At 42.5% G+C, this 27,993-nt stretch overlaps 1 protein-coding gene across 4 annotated transcripts in view; it reads right to left on the minus strand.

Moving 5' to 3' along the window:
- Positions 1-6,433: 6,433 nt before the first annotated feature.
- SCG5 (secretogranin V) overlaps positions 6,434-27,993 on the minus strand; it is a 55,296-nt gene continuing 33,736 nt past the window's right edge. Inside the window, exons 3-6 of one of the 4 annotated variants that reach the window (XM_069597786.1) lie at positions 23,708-23,857; positions 19,219-19,328; positions 12,586-12,639; positions 6,434-6,811 (exon numbers count right to left, since the gene is read on the minus strand). In XM_069597786.1, the coding sequence (XP_069453887.1) occupies positions 6,716-6,811; positions 12,586-12,639; positions 19,219-19,328; positions 23,708-23,857 (410 nt within the window). In that variant the 3' untranslated portion in view covers positions 6,434-6,715. Of the gene's footprint in view, positions 6,812-12,585; positions 12,640-19,218; positions 19,332-23,707; positions 23,858-27,993 lie in introns of all 4 variants that reach the window. The other 3 variants (XM_069597785.1, XM_069597788.1, XM_069597787.1) reach the window with 3 other exon arrangements.

The raw sequence follows: 27,993 nt of genomic DNA on the forward strand, positions 1-27,993 counted from the left end.
CTGCTCTGCATACATAGTTCAGTTCAGTCGTTCAGCTGTGTCCGACTCCTTGTGACTCCTTGGACTGCAGCATGCCGGGCTTCCTTGTCCATCACCAATTCCTGGAGCTTGCCCAAACTTATGTCCATCTAGTCAGTGATGCCATCCAGCCATCTCATCCTCTGTCATCCCCTTCTCCTCCTGCCTTCAGTCTTTCCCAGTATCAGGGTCTTTTTCCAATGAGTCGGTTCTTTGCATCAGGTGGTCAAAGTATTGGAGCTTCCGCTTCAGCATCAGTCCTTCCAACGAATATTCAGGACTGCTTTCCTTTAGGATTGACTGGTTTGATCTCCTTGCAGTCCAAGGGACTCTGAAGTCGTCTCCACCACCACAGTTCAAAAGCATCAATTCTTCAGTGCTCAGATTTCTTTATGGTCCAACTCTCACATCCATACATGACTACTGGAAAAACCATAGCTTTGACTAGATGGGCTTTTGTCGGCTCTGCATAGATAGTAACTCATTATTATTATGCCCAGTTACAGGGGCTGAATGGAAATACGTGGAGGTCTCCTAGAGACACACTCCTACGAAGAGTGATAAAAGAGTCAACACTACTTGATGTTGGGGCAAAGAGTGACCTCCTATCTGGCTGTATTTCCAGGTGAAAGTTGCTAGGAAGATCTACCCCATATGTGGGAGTTCATATTCTCTACGAGTGAGTCTTGACTATTCTGACATAATGAGGTGGAGATAATACACTCGCCCAGTCCTGAGTCCACCTAGCTTTACAAATCTCTCCCAGGGCTCACAAGACCTGAAATTTCTATTTGCCTTGACATTTCAGTATTTTTAGCTCCCTTACCACCATCTCCTATTTTTTTTTTTCTTGTGTAGATTAGAAACTTGAACAGCCTTTGGCCTGGTCTATACACTACTGCCAGTGATCTTTCTAAAACAATTATAATGTTCCCACCTCTGATGAAATCCTCTTGAGATTTTTCACCCTTCAGGATAAAATCCATCCTTTCTAGTGTGACCCCTCTAGCTCTTTATGACAGTCTCTGCCTCCCTCACTGGACCCCTCTCTCAGCTCTTCTCTCCATGTCACCCCTAACACTATCACCAGACGGGGCTCTCCCAAGCACTGTCTCCTCACTTTCCTCTGTAATTTTGAACATACACTCTTTTGCCTGAAACATTCTCCCTTCCATCCTCCTTCTTGATTTTGAAGAACTCTTTTTTTTTTAAATGTATTAAAAACATACTCCTTTAAAAAAAATTCTGCTTATTTATTTATGGCTGTGCTGGGTCTTCATTGCTGTGTGCAGCCTTCCTCTAGCTGTGGACGGTGGGGCTCCTCTCCAGTCACAGTGGACTTTTTTGTGGCGGCTTCTCTTGTTGTGGAGCATGGGCTCTAGGTGTGCAGGCTTTAGTAGCCGAGGCCTGCGAGCTTAGTTGTCCTGTGGCATGTGGAATCTTCCTACACCAGGGATCAAACCTGAGTCCCCTGCATTGGCAGGTGGATCCCTAACCACTGACCACCAGGGAACCCCTGAAAAACTCTTCTGAGACTCAGCTTGGATGTAACCTTTTGATTTCCTTTCCTGACCCTTTCCCTCTGGGTCAGCTGCCCCTCTTCTGGGTCCTCATTATACCTGCACAGACTCTGCCATGACTCTGGTCCTCCTACCAGCCCCTCCACATGGTGAGTTCCTTGGGCTCAGAAATCCTTTCTGTCTCTCCACTGGGCTCAGCCCCAGCTCATGAAATGTTTGGATGGAATCACAGAACCTTGGAGAGAATCTCAGCCATCCTCACACATGGAGGTACAGGAATGCCCTCCCCAGAGACTATAAACTAAGTGCCCAATGAAAGTGCAGGGGAGAGAGAGGCAACAGTGCATGGGAGAGCCCCGTCTGGTGATAGTTTTAGGGGTAACATGGAGAAGCGAGCTGAGAGAGGGGTCCAGTGGGGGAGGCAGAGACTGTCATAAAGAGCCAGAGGAGTCACACACACATGCTTCAGATGCCAGCCTCTCGTGCGTTTAGGGGCAGAGTGTGAATACCATCTGCAGCAGAGACAAAAGTGAGAGGGAGAAGGGCCACTGGCTCTTCTTGGGTATCTAAGTCTCCTGGGAAAGGGTGTGGCTGGGCCTACTCTGTGTTAGTGTGGTCCTTTGGAGAGAGAGCAGGGGAGAGCGTGACGGAGTGGCATGTGATGGAGCAACTCCACATGCTCTTAGAGCTAGACTGTGCTCTAGAAAGCAGCCGTGACTGTGAATGGAGAGAATTTTAACTTCATATCCCAATCATGGAGCCCCACGTCAGCCACCCAGCTAGGCAAGTGTCTACACATCAGGCAAGACCAAGCTTTACCAACAAGGCTGTGTGGCAGCAAGATGGCACAGGAGCCTACAAGGATGTAATAATCTCTTCCCACCTGACTTCAGCAGATGGAGTGTCCTGGGGTTCTTAAACTGTTGCTTGGAGGGGCCCTAAGAAAAGAGATTCTCTGGACCACCTGCCTGGTATGTGCTTGAATGATTATTGAACATAGAACACTGCAGTTGATGGAGAGTGGTGTTGATTGCAAAGTGGTGAGGAACCCAGTAGCCCACCAGGTGCCCCTTGCAGTTCTGATGCTCAGATGGAGCATCTTTCCCTCTTAAATAGGTGCTTGATGACTCCCAAAGGGCTGAATTTGGCTAAATGGGATATAGTTCTTAAGTGTCAGAGGAAGTGCAGGATTATTTTGTATTGGTCTACTTTAATTTTATGGCAATTGTGAGATTACTAGGGTCTAGAGGCCCATAATATCTGTCTCTTGTTTGATCTGATTGACCAGTGAATTCAGGAGCTGCTGGCCTGATGGATCTACTAGCAATTAACTCTTTGGTCTTTCACCTGGTGGTTAGAGGGCAGTGATGATTATTGGCCATGACATTTCCTTTTGAAATCCCCCTAAGTTTTACTCCACCCTCTTGCCTTTTTCAAGGGCTCCTCAACAGACTTTTCTACTCCTCAGTGACAACCAACATGGCTCACAGTACTAATTTTAGCATTGATTTCTAAGGTTTTGGGGGTCACAGATCCCTTTGAGAATCTGGAACTCTTTCATAAGAGGAAAAGCACCCCTCCAGATATGCATAGGCGCACAGAATCCCACTGAGTGTCAGAGGTTCTTCGACCTCAGATTCAGCCTGCAATCTAAAAGCCTGTGTACAACTTTGACCTTGTACAGAACCTTGCTCCCTTGACCTTCCCTATAAGACTTTACCTCTTGCATTACTGATTCTGTCTTTGGTTCCCCTGACCTTCTACTTCAAGCCTATTGATCGTCAGCTCCACTCAACTCTACTTGCTGTAGTCATCACAACAGAGACATCATTCACTGTTACTTGAAATTTTTCCTTTGCGGAGAATCCAAACTCAGCTTCTCCGAGGCTGCTAACTCTTTTCTGTTTCCCTCTCATTCCCCTTTGTATCTATTGAAGCTTATTTCAGGTCACATCATTTCCATAGTTCTTTTGACATTTCTCCAATCAGTTGAGCCAACCTGACCCTTCACAGAGCCTCGTGTCTACAATGGGGCATCTCAGGATCGCTTTTCCTCGTGTCTTAGAATCTTGACTCCTTAATGTTGTACATGTGTCAGTGAGGAGGGCTCACTCTCATGTCTACCCTATCAGCTCTTCCCCTGCAGGTGCTGAGAGTGACTGGATAAGGTTATAAACCATGTTGGCAGGCTCCTTACAAGTGCAGAGTAAGTTACTAAACTGGGCTCTCAGAGCAGTTCACGTCTTTCACCTTTTTCTAATTCCCTACTTCTGGGCCACTCAAGATGTTGTTCAAGGGCCTGCAGCAACAGCACTGCCTATGAATTTAAACAAATGCAAAATAGAAGGCTCTTCTGGAACTACTGTCTCAGAATGTGCGGTTTTAACAATATCCCTAAGGGAATCATGAACAATAAAGAAACACTCTCCTCTCTGTTCCCCACGGGAGTTGTTCTAAATTTTTTTCCATACTACTTCATTTTTGATTGCCCTGTGGATGAGTGTATCAGTCAGGGACCAGTTGGGAAAATAGAAAATGTCCTAAGGAATTCACACAGAAATAATTCAAAATAGAAAATGGTTTATACAGGTGATAGAAGGGCCAGGAAGCCAAACAGGAGTTGGTGAAATAAACCAGAGATTAACGGAGAAGCCGTGACCTCCTTAGCTGCAGGAACCAGGGGAAGAGGCGACATGACTGGTGCCCTGGGGGACCAGGCTTACCTGGCAGGAGATGGAGCCTCAGAGAAGACGCAGCTCCTGGGCGCAAAAATGAATTACCTTGTTTTCTTTCATTTTCTCAGTTTCTACTCTGCCCTCAGCCACCTCACGTTAGACCCAGCCAGATGTCAGCTGACAAGGGAGCCTAGGAAAGAGGGAAAGGCCAAAAAAAAGGGGGGGGGGGCGCCTTGAAAGGCAAATGAGTCAATCAGCCACCTCCTCCTCCTGCTTCGCTTATACTTCTTTCTCCTGACCTCGGAATATGTCTTTGGCCATCTTTCCTTCCTTCTGATCAATCTTGGAAAAAAGGTGTCTTTTTTCTAAGAGAGCTGAAACTGCTATAAACTGTAATTAAAATGCTTATGAAACACAGAATCCCTAGGTGAGACCCTCCCAGCTCTAAACATCTCTAGAATGTGAGTGAATTATCTTTTAAAATCAGGTGTTAATGATGCCTTTGAAATGATGCTATGGATTGTGGAGAATTTGCCTGCTGAAACCCTCTAGGAAAAATGCTTCCTACTCTGAAACAGGGGCCAATACCTCTCCTACTTTGTATAAGTGATAATAACAGACTCAGGTGCTAACTAAATATGGACAAGCTATTTCTGTTACACAAGTCATTGACATTTAGATTTAATAATAACTTATTAGAGCTTAGGACTTTCCTGGTGGCTCAGATGGTAAAACATCTGCTTACAATGTGGGAGACCGGGTTTGATCCCTGGGTCAGGAAGACCCTCTGGAGAAGGAAATGGCAACCCACTCCAGTACTCTTGCCTGGAAAATCCCATGGATGGAAGAGCCTGGTAGGCTACATACAGTCCACAGGGTCACAAAGAGTCAGACACGACTGAGCAATCAAAATATTAGAGCTTCCCAGGTGGCGCTAATGGTAAAGAACCTGCCTGCCAATGCAGGAGACGTGAGTTTGACCCCTGGGTCGGGAAGGTCCCCTGGAGGAGGGCATGGCAACCTACTCCAGTATTCTTACCTGGAGAATTCCATGGACAGAGGAGCCTGGTAGGCTAAAGCCCATAGGGTCACAAAGGGTCACACACGACTGAAGCGACTTAGCACGTAGCACATTTTCACTTATTAAAATGAAAAATGATTATTCTAGGACTTCCCTGGCAGTCTAGTGGTTAAGACTCTGTGCTTCTGATGCAGGAGACCCAGGATCGATCCCTAATCAGGGAGCTAAGATCTCACACGCTGTGTTGTGCAGTCAAAAATTTTTTTAAAAGAAAAAAGAATGATTTTTGTCCCTGAGTGCTTTCTCACTGTCATCTCCCTTCTATAGAAAAGGAAATTGAGGCCAATGATATCAAAGCCTGAAACCATCATCTCCTTTACAGCTGTGCACTGAGGAGGTATAAAGAGTACAAAAACAATCTCACCAACGAACTAATTCCCACCAGCCTTTCTCTGAGTTGATTTTCTCACTTGGGAGGGCTCAGCTGAAAGAAGAGGGCACGACTCTTCAGAAACATGCAGGAAAGCACATCTGCATCTGCATTCCAAGATTTAAAAGTAGTGTGGAGCTGACTGACCTACCTGGAGCTCACGGATTGGATGCTTTGCTGCCTGAGGACTTTGCTGGTGTCAGTCTGAGTCCCCAGCGCACCACCCGCCCCCACCCCCCACCAGAGCCCAGCTCTGTGCCTGACACATGGTAGAAACCCAAAGTCTGCTGAGTAAATAAAACAACTCACAGTCAGTTGACCGTAGTCCCTGTTTGTTGACTGTGCCACTTTCAGCTTTTCATGGAAGCTGAGTCTCAGTCCCACCATCTGTAAAATGGGACTGATAATACCGACTCCATATTTACTTCACAGTATTGTTAAAATAAGATCACATTTAAGATTTTGTCCTAGTAAGCCATCATTCATATAATGCTCTAAATTTAATTTTTTAAATTAATTTTTTTAATTTTAAGAATTTAGAGCCTCAAATTTTAAAAAATCCACACACCTGTGCTTGCACACTTATTAAGATGTACCCAAGTGAAATGTGTCAGCTCCTCCTCTTGGGTACTGTTTCCTTTACTGGTGTGTAACAGTGCATAAGGGCTGACTGAACTGGATAATAAAAACCAAATGCCAGCTTTTTATAGTCTTGGCCAAAACAGTGCCACCCAAAACACCATTTTAAATTGCAAGAAATCAGAGGACGTTTCATTCATTTGCTTTTTATTGTTGTTGACACATACAATTCAATTTTAATGCTCACTGCAGATCCACACTTAAAGGGGAAAAAAGGCTCTCACCCTAATTTAGCAGAAAGCAGAGCTATCGGCATGAAGGACAACACAATACCAAAATACGTTTGCTTTTCATCCATACTTATCTGAATTAGAAACATGCTGCCCGTCACAGGGGCTCTAACAACACACGGGCAGAAGCAGTGCCAAGGAGGTACAGCAGGCCACATGAACTTCCACACTGCGTCTTCACTTTACTCTGGGTCCTTATCTTCATCTGAAAAATGGGGGACTGACTTCTTTGCAACAACATTGTCCAGTCTCTGTCCTTGTAGATACGGATTGACACTCTGAAAAATATGTATGGTTTAGAATCATACGTGAATAACAGATACAGACATCTCACAGAAAAGGTGAACGAGAACTCTCTCACCTATTGGGTTAACTAGGTAACAGTGGAGCCTGCTGCTGCTGCTGCTAAGTCGCTTCAGTCGTGTCCGACTCTTTGCGACCCCATAGACGGCAGCCCACCAGGCTCCCCCATCCCTGGGATTCTCCAGGCAAGAACACTGGAGTAGGTTGCCATTTCCTTCTCCAATGCATGAAAGTGAAAAGTGAAAGTGAAGTCGCTCAGTCGTGTCCGACTCTTAGCGACCCCATGGACTGCAGCCTACCAGGCTCCTCCATCCATGGGATTTTCCAGGCAAGAGTACTGGAGTGGGGTGTCATTGCCTTCTCCAATCAATACCTCAGTAGCCAGAGAAACACTGACTGACAGACGTGTCTAATTATGTCTTTAACACAACTGTTTCGCACAACTCATTATCAGATGCAGTTTGGTCCCACTCCCTTTTTTGGAATAAAGATTTGAAGTGAACCAGCTAATAAACCCTAAACTTAAATACAAAGCCTCACATGAAACAGAATTATTATCCCATGGGCTTAGAGAAGAGAGAATACAAACTGAATTAAACCATTTTACAAGAAGAATGTTCTAAAGAAGAGGACAGAATGGAGCCAAATGAGAAGAGTGGTCACAGATTACCTGCTGCTATGACTGACTCTTCCAAAGCAGCATTCCACTCAAAAAGGACTCATCAAGGGCTCTAGCTATCACTGTCACCTTTTCTCAGTCAAATTCAAAAGCCAAAGGAAAGGAAATTATACAGAAATCATCTTTACTTATTATTATTTTTAGGATGTATAAAATTCTGATATTTAAAAATTTTTTTATTATAATATAGCTGATTAACAATTTAGCTTCAGGTATACAGCAAATACATATATCCACTCTTTTTTTTTAAAGATTCTCTTCCCATATAGGCCATTACAGAGTACTGAGTGGAATTTCCTGTGCTACATAGCAGGTTCTTACTAGTTACTTATTTTATATATAGTTATGTGTATAGTGAAAATTGCTCAGTTGTGTCCAATTCTTTGTGACCCCATGGACTATACAATCCATGCAGTTCTCCAGGCCAGAATACTGGAGTGGGTAGCCATTCCCTTCTCCAGGGGGTCTTCTCAACCCAGGGATTGAACCCAGGTCTCCCACACTGCAGGCGGATTCTTTACCAGCTGGGCCACCAGGGGCAAATATTGTGTATATGTCAGTCCCAATTTCTTCTGTCTCCCCTTATTCCCTGGTAACCGTAAGTCTGTTTCCTACATCTGTGACTCCAAACTACAGAAGTATTACCTCATCGGTCAGAATGGTCCTCAAAAATCTACAAACACTAAACGCTAGAGAGGGTGTGGAGAAAAGGGAACCCTCCTACACTGCTGATAGGAACGTAAATTGGTACATCCACTATGGAGAACAGTATGGAGGGTCTTTGAAAAAACTAAAAATAGAACTATCATATGATCCAGCAATCTACTGTTGGGCATATACCCAGAGAAAACCGTAATTAGAAAAGAGACATGCACTCCAAAGTTCACTGCAGCACTATTTACAGTAGCAGGACATGGAAGCCACCTAAACACCCATCGACAGAGGAATGGGTAAAGAAGATGTGGTACAGATATACAATGGAATATTATTCAGCTATCAAAAGAACAAAGAATGCCATTTGCAGCAACATGGATGAACCTAGAGACTGTCATACTGAGTCAAGCAAGTCAGACGCATAAAGACAAATGACACGCGACATCACTTATATGTGGAATCAAAAAAAAAGTGCAAATAAACTTATTTACATAACTCCTTTATTTTTGACTCAAGACTCCACTGTCTGAAATTCTTTTCATCTGTTGGTATTCTGAATGAGTCAATGTTTTCCATTCCTTCTTTATTTTATATCTATTTTTTTAAGGTTTGGATTGAAACTGGGAATTGGAGTATTATCACAGTATGTAGCAAGCAGACAAAAATTCAGGTTTTGAAAGGTATTTGTTTATTGAAGTTGTCTTCCAATAATTAAACATAAGAAAGAAACTGTCGTTACAATATATCTGCAATCCCATGGCACCTCTAGGCCCCACGGATGAATGGAGGCATTTCACAGGGGGTCTCTCTTGCCCATGGGACGTTGTCTGCTATGACTTTTGAGCAGATGTTCTCCTAAATAGAAGGCCTGGAAACTGAGTTTAGTATTTAAAAATGTACTTCCACATTCTGATAGGTAAAAGTATGAATGAGGAAAGGCCCAACTTATCCTGCAAAAATGCATCACAAACAAGCTGAGAATTACAAAGTATGCAATGTTCTCATTGATCTGAAAAGTGGTATGTCACCAAATAACAGTACTTTGCTGGGAAGCATATTTAAAATATTTAAATAATTACTTTTTTATATTAGGAATTGTCTACTAGAATGGCCTGGCTTAACCCAGAGAATCATTTCAGAATCTCTAGCTAGGTGGAGCACATATGGACAGAAAAAGTACATTCAGTACTATAAATATTTTTTATTTTTTCTTAGTAAAAATATATTCTGAAATTTCTAATGATTTAAAAGGATATGAAATATTAATTTAAAAAATATTTTTTCTAAGCTATGTTCTTTAATATGATTTTTGAGCATTTAAAAAATTTGATATTGACATATAGCTGTGATAGTTTCAGGTGGTGAGCAAAGGGACTCAGTCATACATATACATGTATCCCTTCATGACAGTCATGTTTATCAAATATAGAAACAAAAGGTTGACAAACTCTTTAAATAAGATAAATAGCAGATCTCAAATATTAACAAGAGACCTCCTAAGAATTAAAAATTTGTTGCCATTTAAAAGGTCATTTATTGACCTTTTCTTCTTGAAGCAACTAGGAATTCAACTGGATTTGAGCAAATTTAGAAAGATACATAAAACCACCCAAGGCTCTGTTGTAATTCTGGGGAGAAGCTGTCCTGATAAGGGACTGTCATGAGAGCAAGTCTTTCTGCCCAGACCTAGGCCACAACAGATGAAGCAGGGAATGAAGGAACTGAATTAATGGGAAAGTAAAAGGAGCAATCACTTGAGCTTCTTTGGTAAATGTCTGAGTACTGAATCCTACATACAAGGTTAATAATGATGATGTGTGTGCATGCTCAGTTTCTCAGTTGTGTCTGACTTTTTGGTGACCCCATGGACTGTAGCCTGCTAGGCTCCTCTGTTCATGGAATTTCCCAGGCAAGAATACTGGAGTGGGTTGTCATTTCCTCCTTCAGGGGATCTTCCTGACCCAGGGATCGAATCCTCGTCTCCTGCATCAGCAGGCATATTCTTTACCACTAAGCCACCAGGGAAGCCCAATAGTGATGATACTTGGTTTTAAATACCTTCTGAAGAACTCAAGGCACTTAGATATTTACCTTTTCCCTTGGGTGAGAGACTGGCTAGGTTACAGAGTTGCTATTTCACAACTGATAGAACCACTGGGATTGGACCCTTGCCTCTGATGACCTCTGGAAACCCAAAGCAGATGCTGAGCGTCACTGGAGGAAGCCCTGATTTTTTACAATAGCAAGCCCATAATTTCTTCATATTGATTTGTATACTGGAGGGAGCGGTCAAAGTCATCAATCAAGATGGGAACATAATCTGAGGTCTGATGACAGGGGAGGTAAGTTCTGTTTCTCCTCCAGACCTGAGAGGCCCCTGGTTTATGGCATGAGCACGGATCTTTGTAGATGTCTGAGAATAGGAAGAACTTGATACCCCTGGGTCAAAGCGACCCTATTTTCATAAATTCTCAGGCTTTCCTATGTGGAGTAACATGAAGCCAAAATAAAATCCTTTATAACATGTGTGCTAGCCAAACTGAGTTTTGGTCATCACTGGTCTCATACAAAAATGACCTAAATCATGACCTGCAGTCATTAACCAAGGCAGCGCAGGAGGAATAGTGAGCCAGGCAGCAGAGACAATTAAAGCTTCATGCTAAGACACCCATTTCAGTATGGTCACTGTTCTTATTTGGAAATGTCCTTATTGCACCATGGGGAGACATTCAAGCCATCTTACTGGTAAATTATGTGTATTCTGAACTCCTGGGACGGAATTTCTTGATGTTCTCTCAAGATCACATTACACCCTTCAGACCTTCCCTGCCACCATCTACCAATGGAAACTGTAATCATCTAAGAAAAATCTCTGAATAACCCCATTAACTCCCTGAACATCTGTTTCCAAAGCAAAACTTTGCTTCTTGAATAGAGAACTGGCCATGGGTCTTCTGTATTTTGCCAGGCAGCACAGGGACTTGGAACTTTTCATTTTGGGGGCCTGAGGAATTAATGCTGAGTCTGGAAAACCTACACCTCTTCAAGCATTCTGACTAGATCTGGCAAAACTATTCAGAAAGGCCTCAATGACCACTGTCCAAACTCGCCAATTTTGCCAGGATCCAGGTACTTCCTAGTCTAAATAAATAGTCAGTGGCCTTGCATGTACAGTTTGGTTTGTATATTTTAACTAAGATGGTTACTATCTGGCAGCATTTTATTATGGAACAAGCAGACTTTAACTTTTAAAATCTGATTTAAAAAAAAAAAAAAAAAGCAAGTGGGACTTTGCTGGTGATCCAGAGATTGAGACTCCATGCTGCCAATGTTGTAGGCAGAAGCGGGTTATGGGAGGGGCACAGGTTCAATGCCTGGTGGGGGAACTAAGATCCCACATGCTGTTCAGTGCTGCCAAAATTTTGCTTTTAAATGGCAGGTGGCCTGGCACTTTTGTCTAAAAAGGCACCAACCACCGGCCACTTGTTCAGTCTCAACACCATCAAATACACTGGAAGCCCAAAGTCAAGTGACATCAGCTTTACAAGAGGAATCACTGTAGTGGCTAAATGAACAGCACCTCGGGCAGCCCTGGGATGGTGAAGAACTAACCCTGCAAATTCCGGTGAGTAAACAAATAAAATGGACCTACTGGATTTTTACATCAGTCTGGCTGGACCAAGAAAAAAAAGCATGCAGAAGGAATGAGATTTGTTCATGTCCTCTTTTGCCCCGACATTTCTTCAAAATTATTGCCTGGGGCAGGCGGTTCAACACTTCCTGGTTCTTGGTTTGAGTTTTTATGTAATTGATGCGGATGGATTTGTGGGCCGTTTCCTCCAGTGGCCTATAGATCCTTTGAGGAAGGACATATCACTCCTGTACTCCCCACATCCCTATCCACACCCACGGGTGGGATGCAATTGACTTTTTGTGAGTGCAATGATGGTGGTGGATTTGCCACAAAACTTACTGTGCCAGATGAATAACCAAAGGACTCACTGTATAGCACTGAGCACTCTGCTCAGTGTTATGTGGCAGCCTGGATGGGAGGGGAGTTTTGGGCAGAATGGATACATGTATATGTATGGCTGAGTCCCTCTGGTGTCTACCTGACACTATCACAACATTGTACAGTAACAGCTATACTCCGATACAGATGAACAAGATTTAAAAAGAACTTGGTGTGCCCCTAGAAATTACATGCTAGAGCCTGGAGAAGACATCACAGAAACCAAGGGCAGACTTTCTAGGCACAGTTATCACTAGGGACCACTGTTCACCCTCGCCCCCATGCAGGACTGTACGTGAAAGGACTCTGCTACTTTCTGTTACCGCCCGAGGGGAACAGCCTGTCAACTGCCCCACTCAGAAAGCTCTAGACATCCCCCAGCCTCACAGCCAGTCAGACGTTACCCTCCGCTTGCGTCTCTGTCCTCCCTTCATCTTCTCATAAAGGAGCTTCTTGTTCTGGAGTCGAGAGAAAAGAAAACAAATGCAGAAGTATGGGTCACGTTTGGCCAATGGCTATTATATCCTTGGTGTGGCCCCCTGGATATTTGCATACACATATTTTAGAAACAAAACCAGATGAAAGGAGTGTCGTGTCAGAAAGAGACCACAAGAGAAAAGCCGGTGTTGTGCAGCTTTTAGTGAAGTTCTCTGTGATGCCCCAAGGCACACCCATGTCATCAACAATCATATAAATCAGAAAATACGACATTCTAACACACAAGGGGCACTGGAGACCCATCTCCTCACTTTGAACAGCCTTTGTTTAAAACAAACAATTTTATCTTATTTTACTTTAGTGTCTAACTCCCTTTTTATGAGCTGTACACATAAACTGTTCTCTAGAGGAGTGTCTGACTATTAGCAACAGTCCTCTATGTAAATAAATGAGACATCCGACTTCTGCAACCCTTCCTCGTGTGGCTTGAGTCAGTGCCCCCAGTCAAGACAATTGGAAAACCATTTGGTCTATAACATTTTTAATAGAGTGAACCTTTTAAAAACTGCCAAAAATCTTCTTGGCAGAAGAAAAGCTATGTTGTTGAGAGGGGTGCAAGACAGGCTCTGTTACCACAGTTTGTATAAGTGTTTCCACATATTTCTGGATTCCAAACACATAGTGGATTTAAATGAGCTCTAGAATGTCATGTGCATGTTGAATATATTTCCCTTCTATTGGGATTATAAGAGACAGGACACTTAACCTGAAGAGAGAATGGGAAATAAGGAATTGGGGGCTTTCTCAAGTTGTTTACTTAAAAAAAATTTTTTCTTCATCAGAAGGGAGATAATATATAAAAGAGGCGATTCATCTTACTCTAAAATACCCTGACATTGATTTTTTAAAAGAAGAAGATGACAGAGTTCTGGTAAGGAACAAGTTTATACAACCCTTGTATCTTCTGGGGTGTTTGGATATCAAGTTCTTTTTTTTTTTCATGGTAGATTTGGAAATGAAAATGACAAATACCAAGAACGAGGTCATAGTTTTCATGTTCATTAAAATCTACTCCATCCACAATTTACAATGTGTATCTCTTGCCCAACCTCAACTATGCACGGAGGCCGTGCCAGAGCGTCAAGGAGCCTCCACAGCTCCAAAGATCGGTCCTGGCCGCAGCCTGAATCTCATGCTTGCTTGGAGCACTGATGAGTTTCATCTCAGAAGGGAGAAAAGTGCAGATCATTCACTCGAGGAATGAGGGTATTGCTGTGAGGTTCATTCCTGCTGTCTGTGCTTACCTTTCTGTAGATGGAACAATTCCTGGTGAAAGAGAAAGTCCTAGGAATTCATGCCAAAGCTGGGGACAGGGGTTGGGAGATAGGGGGCCAGGAAAGAGGCTTCTGCGCATCACTGGGATGAGTTGCCTGAGCGGGAGGGAGGGCACAGGGACCCTCGAGCTAGTATCATGGGGTGGGACAGCCAGTCAGCCATGGTCGAGGTCCACTGTGCCACCAGCAGGGTAAAGACAGTAGCATCTTAGTTACTCCCCTTTAGAAGGCCAGAGTTATACTCATAAGAGCCTTCATTCAAAGAGAAAAGGAAAGGTACTGCAAGCCTTCCTCTCAAAGATGGTCCCTGTATTTCCCTAAGAGTGCAGGTGAGGATGAGCCAGATGCCTTCCCACCCCTGCCTGCCAGTGACCTTGGCATTCCTGATTAACCCTGCTATTGTATGGATTTGAAGGCAGGGATTGACAGGTCTCCTGTGGGTGAAAGAAGTACACAAAGCCAATGAGAAGAGACCAGCCCCTCTCCTGACACCCATTCCCTGTAGATAGGGTGGGGAGGGGGAGCAGTGAGCCTGTTTTCCATGTGAGCAGCAGGTCTGAGTTCACAAAGAGGGCTTTCCATTGTGCCATCAAGATTTTGGATGACTGCCTAGATCTTGGTTTCAAATTCCATTCCTAAATGGAACCAGGGAGGCTTCTTGGAGAAATGTCTGATTCCAGAGCTAGGGTAGGGAAAGTACAAGGATGAATGAAGTTGGGATATCTAATTGGGCCAGAAAGTAAGGAAGTACTCAAAAAGTGATGAGACATGGGGAAAGGAAAGAAAAGCCAGCCTGCAGAGACTCCCACTGGCTAAATCTAGGACAGTTTGAACAGCAAAACAAATAATAATAGGAAACAATGAATCTATACTGATAAAAATTTAAAAAAAAAATGGGGAACAGGGGAAACTCTTGCTTAGAATAGAATGCCAACCAAGAAATGCCGAAAGAATAGTAACATTTTAAAATAAATCACCATTTTAAAACTACTATAGTTATCATTATTCTGGTGAGTGCCATCAGCGGATACTAAAATTGTTAGTTGAAAGTTTAATGGGGACAGAATATTTATACAGTCTTGAAGTAAATCCCCACAGATTAATTATTAATTTCAAAGGGAAAAATAGTAACTTTACACTGGAGAAATCTGGCAGATACCACTTTGCCCAAGTCACCACCAATTCTGGGATAAACTGGCTCCAGGCATTTCCCAAGGGGAATACTAAGAAGACCATATCAGAAAGGCATAGCTCATGACTAATGACATGGAAACATGAGAGAAACCCAAAGTGAAGAGCATCTGACTCTTCAGACACAACAAGGGCGTGAAAGACAAAGAAAGGCAGAGGGTCCTGTGTCTCATTTCTCCCACGGCTCAGGTTCAAGGCCCAGCACAGCTGCATCCGGTTAAGCAGGAGCCTCTAGTCACCCAAGCTGCTGGTGAAAAGATGTGAAAAGCACTTGGAAAGGAGAAACATTTGCTTTTCAAGACAACTTCTTCCTAAGTGAGTAACACTCGGTAACGGATGTGTGAAGGAGGGCTTGGCTGACATCTATGGTAGCCAGCCTTTGTCTACGGCAGCTCCAGGTGACATATCATCTGAAGGACAACCAGTTGTAGACAAGACTCGACAGAACCACTGTACAGGACGCACTGTGAGTGCTGAGCCATGGAAAGAAAAGGGATTTATCCAGTTTTTAGGGAACTCTTAGAGTCCAATGTTCTGGTTCAAATCCCAGTTCTGTCAATGATCAGCTCCGTGGGGTTGGGCAGACCTTTTAAACTCCCTCTTCATGCATCCTTGCTTAGTCGCTTCAGTCGTGCCCGACTCTTTGCAACCCCATAGACTGTAGCCTACCGGGCTCCTCTGTCCATGGGATTTTCCAGGCAAGAATACTGGAGTGGGTTGCCATTTCCTTCTCCAGGAGATCTTCCCAACCCAGGGATTGCACCTGGGTCTCCCGCATTGTAGGCAGAAGCTTTACCATCTGAGCCACCAGGGAAGTCTCTAAGCCTGTATTTTCTCATCTGTAAAATGAGCATGATAGGGAAGGGCAGATTGAATGAAATAATTCACATAAAGTATTTGGCACTGTCTGGCACACAGTACGTGCTCAACAAATATGACTATTTACTGTCTTATAAAACACAATGGCTATTATCATCTTTGTGTCAGACATGACTGAGCGACTGAACTGAACACCTAATGCAGGGCCTGGAAGGTATATGATGTGCATTTAATAAATGTATCTTGATGCATTAACAAAGAGAGAGAAATGCAGGAAATTAGACAGACGCTGATATTTATGTGAATCACTACTCAAGACTCAGCTGAGCTCCAGCTCAGCTCAAACACAGGGAAACATTACCAGCAAAAAAAAAAAAAAAAAGGAATCAGGATCTTGTGTGTAGCTCTCTTGTGAAAGATGATCCCTTTGCTAATTTAAAGGACAGTGGAACTTGAGACCATCATTCTTTATGAACGTTAAGGAAAGCTGGGGGACCCCAGCTTAGAAAAGCAAGACATACTCAATTCACACTTCCACATGAAGTGGAACTCATGCTTGACTGCTAGGTGGTAATGAGAAAATAAATGAAGGAAACAAGTTTAAACAGACACATAATTACAGATGAGGAAGGTGTGTAAACATTGTTCCTGGTCATTGATCTGTAATAGTCCTAAACTTCTAGTCTTTAGCTCTAATGTAGACAGTGAATGGCAGTGACTCAAAGGAAAGAAATCAGTATTGAAAAGAGGCAAAAACAATGAGATGGTAGCTGACTTCATAGTGGAGTGCTGGGAGTGGCACACGATGAGAGAAATCTGTAGAGATTTTCAAGAAGAGGGGAGGAAAGTTGACAAGAGGGAAGTTTCCATCTCTCTCACATCCTCACTGAGACTGGGCTCCATCTTCCCCTCGCACCTTTCCCTCGCACCTTCCCCTCATTTCCAGACTAGCTCCTTCGGCATCCTCAGTGGTTACTGTACAATTGGCCATGTGAGTCCTCAGCCCTGGGTCTTCCTTGCCTACTCTCTTCCATCTCCCCCAGTAACTGCACCTGGTAGAGCTTGATCAGGAAGCTGAACCATGCTGAGGTGGGTTCATTTTATTTTCATGCAATTTATCCCAAGTTGGTTAGCTCCTTGAGACCAATAGCATGTCAATGACTATTGTATATCGAGCACCCAACAAGCGCCTGGAACACAGCAGGCTCTGTCCAGGCCCTTGCTTCTGTTAGGTGGCACTTCCGCCCATCTCTTGTAGATTCCTTCCTAATGCTCCCCTATGACCTACTCTTTCCTACTCTTCCTCTGCTCCTTTCTTTCCCTCCTACTTCCCTCTCTTCTTTCTTTATTTTTAAAAAAACTTCCTCAGAGGAAACGTTCATACCATCCATTTCTTACAAACCTGACACAGCTCTTTTCACCTTCTCATGCTACGTTTATGCCATACACCAAATCTGGTCAGTCCCCTAGTTCCCTTTGAAATGTTTTGGATTCTTATTGCTTTAGTGAGATTCACGTAAATTCTCTGTGTTCACAGCCTTCATAACTAGAATTATCTCCATTTTTTCCCCCACCTTTAGTTTCTTCTCTCTATATCTCTTCCTTCCATATGTCTCCAGAATAACTTTTATAGAACACTTTCATGATTTTAGCCTCCTATTCAAGAACCTATAGATGGTTACCTATGTAATTCCACATGTTTAAACTCTGCTAGCAGGCTTTCAGATGGCTCTGCAAATTCTCCCTAACATCACTGCTTATAAGAAAGAGGAGAAATAGAATAATGCATAGTGGAGGGAGCAAAATTAACTTAGAGGGCATTGTTGCTTTGTCATTTTAAGACAGGAAATGTGCACGTTGACTGGAGAGGGAATCAAACTCAGTGCTTGGATGATGGAAAAAATGGAAGTGGTCATTAATGAGGAGGGACCTCTCTCTCTCTAAAACAATGTAAAAATGAAGAGAGAGAGTTTAGTTCTGAGACCACAGTATTCCCAGTAAAACAGGTAGGAAGTTGGCTGCCAGTGATGGAGACCTATAGCTTTAGATAGGCCTGGGCAGTTAGGAGTATCTGCTCATTCCTCATTCACTCACTCCTCCTACGGCGCACTGGCCGCCTCTGTACACGTGAACTAACCCTCCTTAGTAGTTTTCCACTTTGCTCACGTGGCTTCTGCATTTGATTACATCATCCAAACCACAGGAAAATAGGTCTATCTGCATTCCACTGTGATCTTGTTCGATCCATTATTCCAGCCAGTTGGGATCTTCTCGAATCCCAACTCTGTCATTCAATGCTCTCCCTTCCAACTCTGTGTCTTTCTTTGAGAATCTGATAAGCATATGCTCTATAGCTTTTATTACAAACATTTATAAAAATGTGTAGTGGGATATCGCTAAGACACATAGGATACATGTGAAACTGCTCTCCCTCTCGACATGGACTCTTTAATAAGCTCCCTTTCGGTGATGTTTTCCTGCCTAGGTTGTATCTCTCCACCTCTTCCAACAGAATATCATGAAAGAGCTCATCAAATACTTTGCTAAAGTCCAAACGCACCATGCTCACTTCATTTCCCTCATCAAGCTGGCAAGTAAATGAATAATGCTGGCAAGTGGAAGGATACGATTAGATCGACAAAACTTGTTTTTAGCAAACCTATGCCAAATGGTCATGCTTTCTCTTTCCAAGTGCGTATAAACAATTTCCTTAACTGGCAGTTATAGATTCTTGCCATTGATGGCAAGTTCACTGCTGCATATTGTGGAATTTTTCTTCTTTTTCCATAAAGCAGAATTGCGTGTCTGTTTCTCAAATTCTGGCATGGTTTTCCCTTAGTTCTGCAGAGATCACTTCCCTCAGTCTAGGGAAAAAACCTGCAAATTTTCTTAGTATCCTTTTTTTTCAAAACAGAAATTTCATATACTTCCTGTAAGAGGTGCATGAAACACTGATGAGATTTTCGGACGTGTTATGACACAGCCTATGGAACAGACCACAGTAGAACCCTCTTGAGATTAGAGCTGATGAGATTGGTTCAGGTCACTGACTCTTCAAATGGGTTGGTATATTGTGCTCTAGGCGGTGAGTGTGGTTTGGAATTAAAAGTCCCTCTCAACTAGAGATTTTTGGAAAAAAAAATCAGAGTCTAAACAATTTTCCTTCTCTCTCCCCACCCATATTGTTTCTCTCTGCCATCAGTACCTTCAGAGTACCAGAGTATACAACTTACTAGCAATTAAGATTGGACTTACCCACTTGCCCAAGCCTGGATAGTCATGTTCTGGATCAAAAAGGTGCTGGTGTAACTGGAATTCTCGACTGAACTCTGCTGTGTCAGGAGTGTTTTCTAGACATCCATCATCTACTGCAAACAACAAAAGGTTTTTGAGGAACAGCCAAGTATCTATTGTTATTCTAAGAGTTAATTTATTAAAAACAACTAGACATCCAAAGGTCAGAATGTATTCACATCAGTCATTCTAAATCAATATCCTTCTGGGATTTGCTCATCCCAGATTCCCATTCCTCTCCTACCCATGTCAGAGAATGGTTGGCTGCTCACCAAACCCACTTCCCATTCCCCGTCGGCACATGGCTAATTTCCCAGCCTTGCTATGCAATCAGGTGGAGTCATATGCCTGGATTTGTGCTGATGGAATGTGGGCAGAAGTGATGTATTCCACCTCCAAGCCTGGCCCATAAAAACCCTCTGGAGGACCCCCTCTCTTGCTCTCCCAGGCCCACCCTCACCCCCAGCATCTGTTGATCTGCTTGCTACATGTTGCTGACCAGGGCAACTGTGGCTGTCAAGTGCAAAGATGAAAGATGGCAGTCTGGGTTGCTGAACCATCCACCTCTACAACACCCTCACCCACCTCTGGCAAGACTTCACACAAATAAGAAATAAACTTCTATTGCGTTAAGCCAGTGTTATTTTTTGTCTGCCATAACAGCAATTATTTCCTTTACTGATATACTTCCATTTCACATGACTTGCTCTGTTTTCTCTTGGGTGGCTCTTTTGAAATGATTTTGGCTTCTTGGAGAAAGTCCTTTATATAAGAAAAATAATTATTAGACAGAACTTGATGGTGTGTGTTGTAGTGGTAACTGGGTAAGCCTGGAGTCAGAAAGATAGACCCGAGCTCAGGGTTGAAATCTTAGCTCATGAGTGATAGATGGGTTTAGTTCCTTGGGAGAGTTAACTTAGCCTAAGTCCATTTATTCACCTATGAGATGAGAATAATCAAATCCTTACCTTTCAGAGTAGCTATGGGGAACAGAGATGATCATATAGAGCATCTGGCACATAATAGGTTTCCTCTGTGTCTTAGTTCCCTTCTCACCATTTCTCTTTAAATGACAGTTCATATTATCAATGCTCTTTGAAATAAAGCATGTCTTCCATTCAAACACAGAAAAAGGTTATCCGTCCTGGCTGCTGCTTTTACCTAAGCCCCGTCATTACAAGCCACAGTGCTCTGAGTCTTGTTTCCTGTCTCTAATGTGCTTTATAGACAATAGCGTTAAAAGTGGTGGGGGGCAGGGAGGTTGGGAAGGTGGTTTGGGCAGGACTAGGGAAATGAAAACGGCACCCCACTCCAGCATTCTTGCCTGGAGAATCCCATGGACAGAAGAGCCTAGCAGGCTACAGTCCACAGGGTTGCAAGAGTCGGACATGACTTAGCAACTATACTACTACTAACTAGGGAAATGGAAAAGACTTCCTTTCAAAGGGAGAGTGAAGCGTCAAAGTCACTGCTAAAAGAGGTCCAACACAATCAGGCAGGTAGTCTGGTCTCTTGAGACCGCTCCGACGCCTACCAGCAGCTTTCAGCATCCACTCTCTCAGCCCTTAGCAGCAGGAAGCTGGTGAGGAAAGCACTAGCATTTGGAAAAAACCCTAATGTGACTTTAACATGGCTCCCCACTTCTCACTGAGCTGGTTATCTGCTTTCTTCATCTAGAGCAATTAACATGGAGGAAAGGGAGAGCAAAGCAAAAGAGGTCAGGCAGTCTGCTCATGGCAGCTTCACAACCTCTTCCTAATCGTTTCTCAGGTACCTCTGAGTGGGCCCGAACTGAGATGCAGAGATAGAGGCCTGTGGCTCTGGGAACCGAAGGTGTCTGGAGCCTGAAAATACTCCCTGGAATTCACATCCCTGAGGATCAGGACAGACTGTGAGTTCTGTTTGCTGCTCTATCAGGCTGAGTGAGCCATGATTCAGAGGTGAGTGTGGCTTAGGGAGGGAAGTGAAGGATATTCTTGGATGGCTGGACTATGTGGTGTCATGATTCTCAATGAGGCATGTCTCAAGCAATTTCTAACAAATAATGGCTAAATTTAGCAAGTGAGTTTTTTTTTTTCTAGAATGCAGATTATGATAGAACAAAGAGGGAGAAGTATGCTAGCTTAATGAAAAGGCAGGGAGGAAAAGGGAAGATAACGGCAGACAAGAAAGGGCCTGGGAGCTGGGTTTTTATCCAACTCTATCAGCCAGCCAGGATTGCTCCATCTCAGAGCTCCTAAGTGCTACTGATTAGGGCTTGATTACATAGATCTCCATATTACTTGTTTCAAGGATTACCAAGGGCTACACTGAACGTTTTTAAGGCCCTGACTATCTCTTCATTTTACAGATGAAGAAACTGAGGCCCAAGGAAGTAAGCTGACACACTGTAATGAGGACTAGACAGCGGATCTGTTGGCTCAAACTCTGGCTCTCCCTCCATTCTCCTCTAACAGCAGTCTCCAGACTTCAGTATGCTCCAGAATCACAGGGAAGGCAGCTTAGAATACAGATTTCTGCATCCTACCCCCAGGGTTTCTGTTTCAGTGGACAGAGGAGCCTGGTGGGCTACATACAGTTCACGGGGTCACACAGAGTCGGACATGACTGAAGTGACTTAGTAGCAGCAAGCAACTAACATTTTACTTTTTTATTTTTTACCCCCAGGGTTTCTAAATCAATAGCTCTGGAATAGGGGTGAACATCTGCATTTCCAATAAGTCTCTAGGTAATACTGATACTGCCAGGACTACATTTTAAGAACCATTGTCCGATATGATATTGAATCAGTTTAACCAAATCCCCACGGAGACTGTTACTCTTCAGACTTTTTATTTATTTATTTATTTATTTTCTTCAGACTTTAAACTGGTCTTTCTTCCTGCTCATCCAAAGCCTCACAAGCAAGTGAAATGTGGCTGAATCACTGGTTCTGTGCAGTCATTTAGATTTTCCTACAGTCCTGGGCCAACATCCCCACACTGGCTTGGCCACATCCAACTATTTTGGTTGTCCCATCCCAGGATGGAGGCTCTGTCCCCCATGGGAAACAGAGACCTCACCGTAAATGAAAAGAGGACTATTTTTCAGAAGGAACCTCTTTCAAAGAGAGCCTGTATTGTGTTTAAGAAAAGCTGAGGTACCAACACTGTTAGAATTTTCAGAGCAAGGCAACATGTCTTAGTGGGTAGGTCCATGGTCCTGAATCAGATAGACCCAAGTTTGAGTCTTGGCTCAGCTACTTGTTACATGAATAACCTTGAGCAAGCTATTTCGGAAGCTTCAGGTTCATTATATGTAAAGTAAGGATAATAAATACTAAGTGTAGTGTTAGTCATTCAGTCGTGTCCGACTGTTTGCGACCCCATGTAGCCCACCAGGTTCCTCTGTCCATGGAATTCTCCAGGCAAGAATACTGGAGTGGGCTGCTGTTTCCTTCTCCAGGGATCTTCCCGACCTAGGGATCGAACCCGGGCCTCCTGCATTGCAGGTAGATTCTTTACCATCTGAGCCATCAGGGAAGCCCAATAAATACTAACATTATTATTACTGGGCTGGAGGGAAAAGACTACTCTGGTTGCTCACTAGTGGCAAAGCTATTTACAGTCTGGATGATATTTAATGAGTCCTTACTCTGCGTGAGGTGATATGCCAAGTGCTTAACATGGATAATTTCATTTAATTCCCCAATAACCCCCATTTCGCTAATAAGGAAGCTGAGATGCAAGCAGTTTATTCACTTGTTCGAGGTCACATCTCCTGACCAGGGGTTTGAATTCAGGTAGTCCTCTGTCTAGAGAAACTACTCTGAACCAGCAAAGTAAGCTGCTCAAAGTCCAGCATAAGTGAAGCTCACTCACCGTTCATCCTCTTTCGCACTCGGGGGTAGAAAGTTGGGAGCAATACATGAATAGCAAGGAAGGTTTCAACCTACTTCCTTAACCAACTTACTTTCCTGGGTCCCCTCTCTCTCATGCCACCTCCCAACTCCCAAGGAAATATTTCAGGATAGATGCTCACTGGTTACAACATAGTTGAAATGTCAGTTGTCAAGAGAAGTGAGGAAAACAAAAGGACATGGGTCATCCACAAAGGAAGCAAGTTCCAAAGTGAGTAGCAACTGTATCAAAGAGGCAAAAAAAGAGAAAACCCTCTCTTTTATTGAAAAATGAAGCACATGCAGAAAAGAGCATCAATTCCCAAAGAGGGAGAGAGAAGATGAAGCCTTGGCAAGAGAGTCCTCTGCAGGTATATCTGAGCACCAGAACTCACCAAGAGTTCTAGAATCAACTTCCCTTTCCAATCCACCTACAAATAAATACATAGGGGCTCATGGGACTAGAAATACTATTTCTCTGAACATATGTAGCCAATGTTAGCATTTTTAATTTCCTCCGAAAGCTCCTACCTTTCATGGGAACCCAGGAGCGTGCCCACTAATGCCCACTACCTGTTTTTCCAATGGGACAGGGGTTTGGAGGGTCTGGGTAGCCCTGGTCCTCACTGAAGTCCTTAGGAATGTTGTCACCGGTCAACTCTGCTACGATGTTTGGGATGTTGCCAAAGGGACCCAAGTGTTGCAGACCTTCATGAGCTCCACCTGCCAGGAAATCAAAAGTAGATCATTTCAGGGCAATGCCATTCATTTCAACCACTATTTATTCAGGCACACCACACAAGCAAAGTACTGTGTCCTATGCTGTGGAGAGAGAAAAGGAAATACAATAGTTCCTGCCCTTAGGGGGTTAAAATTTTCATTGTGAAAACAGGCACAAACTGCATAAATATCATTTCCATTCAGGGCACACCATGTATGTGCTATGCTGGACAGGTTAAAATACAGTGCTTGGAACAGAGGAAAGGGAGGGTTTCATTAGGCTGATAGGATGGGAGGGCTTTTGGACAAGTTGGAGCTTGAGTGGCACTGAAGGGCTGGGCTTTGCAAGTTGGGCACTGGGTTCAGGGAAGAGAAAAGGGTGCAACTGGCATCCAGATAGAAGAACAGGCTGAATGACAACCAATTACCAATAAAAGGGGATGAAGAAAAAAATATTTGACCTTCTCCCATTCTAGATCAACCACTTAAAATTGGGTGCATTTATTTCAGTCTTTTCTTCCCTGTGCATCTTTTTCTATGCATTTGTTCCTTTTTCATTTACTGTTAAAGCATGTGGCTGCACGGTGTCTAGCCCCATGATTATAAATGACCATGTAGTCTTCAATCCAGTGATTCTACCACAACAGATTAATCATTCTCCCATTGTGGGATGTTTAGTGTTTCCCAATTTGCTTTTAGGCATTTAATTTTTTCCATATTTTGGATTAGTTTTCCTCAGGAAAGATTCCCAGAAGTCAAATTACTGGGTCAAATGCTATAAATATTTTTATGGCTCTTTATATTATATTGCCAAACTGTTTTCCAGAAAGGAGGTACCAATTTATAAAATATCAACAAAATCTGAGAATTCTATATTTATACATCTTAACCAGTATTGGGTTTTACAAAAATAAAGTTTTATGTTTTCTTTGCTAATTTTAAAGGCTTTTAGAAAAAGTACTGTTTCATTTTGAATGTCTTTGATTTCTAGCTCAGTTGATTTTTTTCCATGTTTATTTACCCGATTTAATTTCTTTTCTGTGAGTTGTCTGTTTATGCTCTTGGAATTTTAGTGTTTCTCTTATCAACGTTCAAGAACATTTTACATAATAAAGGTATCAAGTCTTGGGGCATTATATTTCCTGCAAACACTTTCCATGTTGTCTGACTGACTTCTGGATATTATATTTGTAATAGTTTGCTAACATAAGTTTTTAAAACTTAAGTAGGTTTGCTGTTGTTACCCTTCACGATCTCCTCTCATCTTCTAAACTTACAAAACTATTGGCCCTTCACAAAAGTACTATCAATACTTAGATATTTCAGTTTTCTATTTTTAAAATTAACTCTTTGGTACAGCCATTGTGAAAACACTGTTGAGGTTCCTGAAAAAATGAAAAACAGAACTGCCATGTGATCAAGCAATTCAACTCCTGGGTATTTATCCAAAGAAAATTAAAACACTAATTCAAAAAGATATATGCAGTCCAATATTCATTGCCACATTATTTACAATAGCCAGGATATGAAAGCAACTGAATGAATCAACAGATGAATGGATAAAGGAGATGTGTGTGTGTGTGTATGTGTGCATATATATATATATAGAGAGAGAGAGAGAGAGAGAGAGTGTCAGTCAGTGGAATATTACACAGCCATATGACAACATGGATGGACCTGGAGGGTATTAAACTAAGTGAAATACTATATGCTCTCACCTATATATGAAATCTCAAAAACAAAACAAATGAAAAAAATATAGAAACAGATTCAGATACAGAGAGCAGACTACTAGTTGCCAGAGGGGAATGGGGGTGGCAAGGGGTTGAATGAAAGTAGAGGAAGGGAATGACACAACCTGCAAGATGCATTGAACCCTGGGTGGGAAAGATGCCCTGGAGGAGGGCACGCAACCCACTCCAGCATTCTTGCCTGGAGAATCCCCATGGACAGGGTAGCCTGGCAGGTTGCAGTTTCTGGGGGTCACAAAGAGTCAGACACGACTAAAGCGACTAACCGCAGCACAGCATAAAGTAACCATACTTAAACCTTCACAAGGCTTGCCAATGGGTTATGTAACTTAAGTCGAGCTAGGTGAGTCTCCCTTTTCCCCTGGACAAGTTGTGCCAAGGCATAAACCTCTGACACTTGTTTTTCTCCCTCTTTGTTGGTTGAATCAGCTCCCATTTAGATCAACACATATTTTTCCTTTGGAAATATTAATATATTTAGTAGGATCATGGCTAGCTCCCAGTGTCCTGGGAATACCATTGTTTCTTTGAAGTCATATTGCATCTTTCTGTCTTAATTTACTGTGCTTGATTAACACTTATTCTTTTGATTTGTTTTTTTGTTTTGACCACATAGCATAGCCTGTGGTATCTTAGTTCCCCAACCAGGGGTCAAACCCAGGCCCGCTGCAGTGGAAGAGTAGAGTCTTAATTCTTAAAAGGATAATTGTACCTCTAATTCCAAATTCCTCTAGCTTCCAAATATGGATACCATAAAGTAACTGGGTTTTTTTTGTTTACATTTATATTATAGCTCACTGAATGAGTAGTGCACAAAATTTCTGGATTTTTAAAGAAAGGTATTATTTTTATAAATTTTCCATGTGAGTATTTAAGAGGTATTTTTATATAACCCATAAATATCTAAATATAGCCAATTATCCAACATTATTAATTACATTCTTTTATGTCCTTATTCATATTTTATCTATCATAATCTGATGGCTGTGTTGAAATCTATTACTACCAGTAAGTGTCTGTCAGTATCTTTTATTTCTCATTGTTTTTGCTATAGCATTTTGATGCTATGCTAATTGCTATGTCCAAGAGTATAAATTCTTCATTTTAATTGTCATTAACTGGCAAAATTAATAACAATTGACAAATCATATCTTGACATATATTTCTGCTATTAGCATTGCCACTTTCATTCTGTTGTTTTATTTGGTGAACCTTTGATCATTTTATTTTTAAACTTTCTGTATCTCTCTGAAGATTTTTCCAATTTATACTGAGGTGCCTGCCTTCAGAGACATTCTAGAAATTCACATTTATTATCTCACGTTAACCCAAGACCCACAAAAGTTTAGAGAGACAGACTTGTATGCTTGGTATTGATATATCTGAGGCTTTATACCATCTTGGCATTAGAGCCACCTTGGTGATTGCTATAGGGCATGCCTTCTGGTGTGTCAATACATGTCTCAACTTTTGAAAGCACCCTAGGCTTAAGTGCCAGGAATTATCCAACTTGGCTTCAGGGAGATGCATGTCTTAATGCTCCACTAGCAATTAATGAAAGAAGCAAACAGTTTCCTTTATGGAAGGCCTGCCAAGGCTCTGTTTACCTCTGTGCACCAGTGCCATTAGAATGAATGGCACACTTGTTAGGAAGCAACAGATGTTTAGCACCAGGCAGATATAACACAGGCTCTTTTAAAACTACATTTAATTACATCAAATCAAAAAATACTCGCTGAGGAACTATGGGAGTTAGATGGAAATTAAAAAAAAAAAAAATTCTATCTTTTGCACCTGGATGGGTAGAGGGGAGTTTAGGGAAAAACGGATACATATATATGTATGGCTGAGTCCCTTTGCTGTTCAACTGGAACTATCGCAACATTGTTAATTGACTATACCACAGTACAAAATAAAAAAATTTTTTAATGCTATCCTTTGTTCTCCAAGAGCTTGAATTTTATAGATAAGAAAGTGAAAGTGTTAGTTGTTCAGCTTGTCTGACTCTTTGTGACCCCATAGACTATAGCCTGCCAGGCTCCTCTGTCCATGGAATTCTCTAGGCAAGAATACTAGAGTTGATTGCCATTCCCTTGTCCAAGAAATCTTCCCAACCCAGGGATCAAACCCAGGTCTCCCACATCTCGCAGGCAGATTCTTTACCACCTGAACCATCAGGGAAGCCAGCCAACAAAACTAACCACATATAGAAAATAACTAGAAAATTATATGCTTGAGTATACAATCAAATGCTAGTTAACTGGTTCAGTATAGTGTTTAGATTATGCTGCTCTATTTTGCACCTGAAACCAAGTCATTCAAACTGTTAGGATGCCAAGGATGCTGTCTGGTCCATTTGTCTCTAAAAACGAAACATATTTTAAAATT

Source organism: Ovis canadensis, chromosome 7 (genome assembly GCF_042477335.2).
Source record: "Ovis canadensis isolate MfBH-ARS-UI-01 breed Bighorn chromosome 7, ARS-UI_OviCan_v2, whole genome shotgun sequence".
In the NCBI taxonomy this organism is placed as follows: Eukaryota; Metazoa; Chordata; class Mammalia; order Artiodactyla; family Bovidae; genus Ovis; species Ovis canadensis.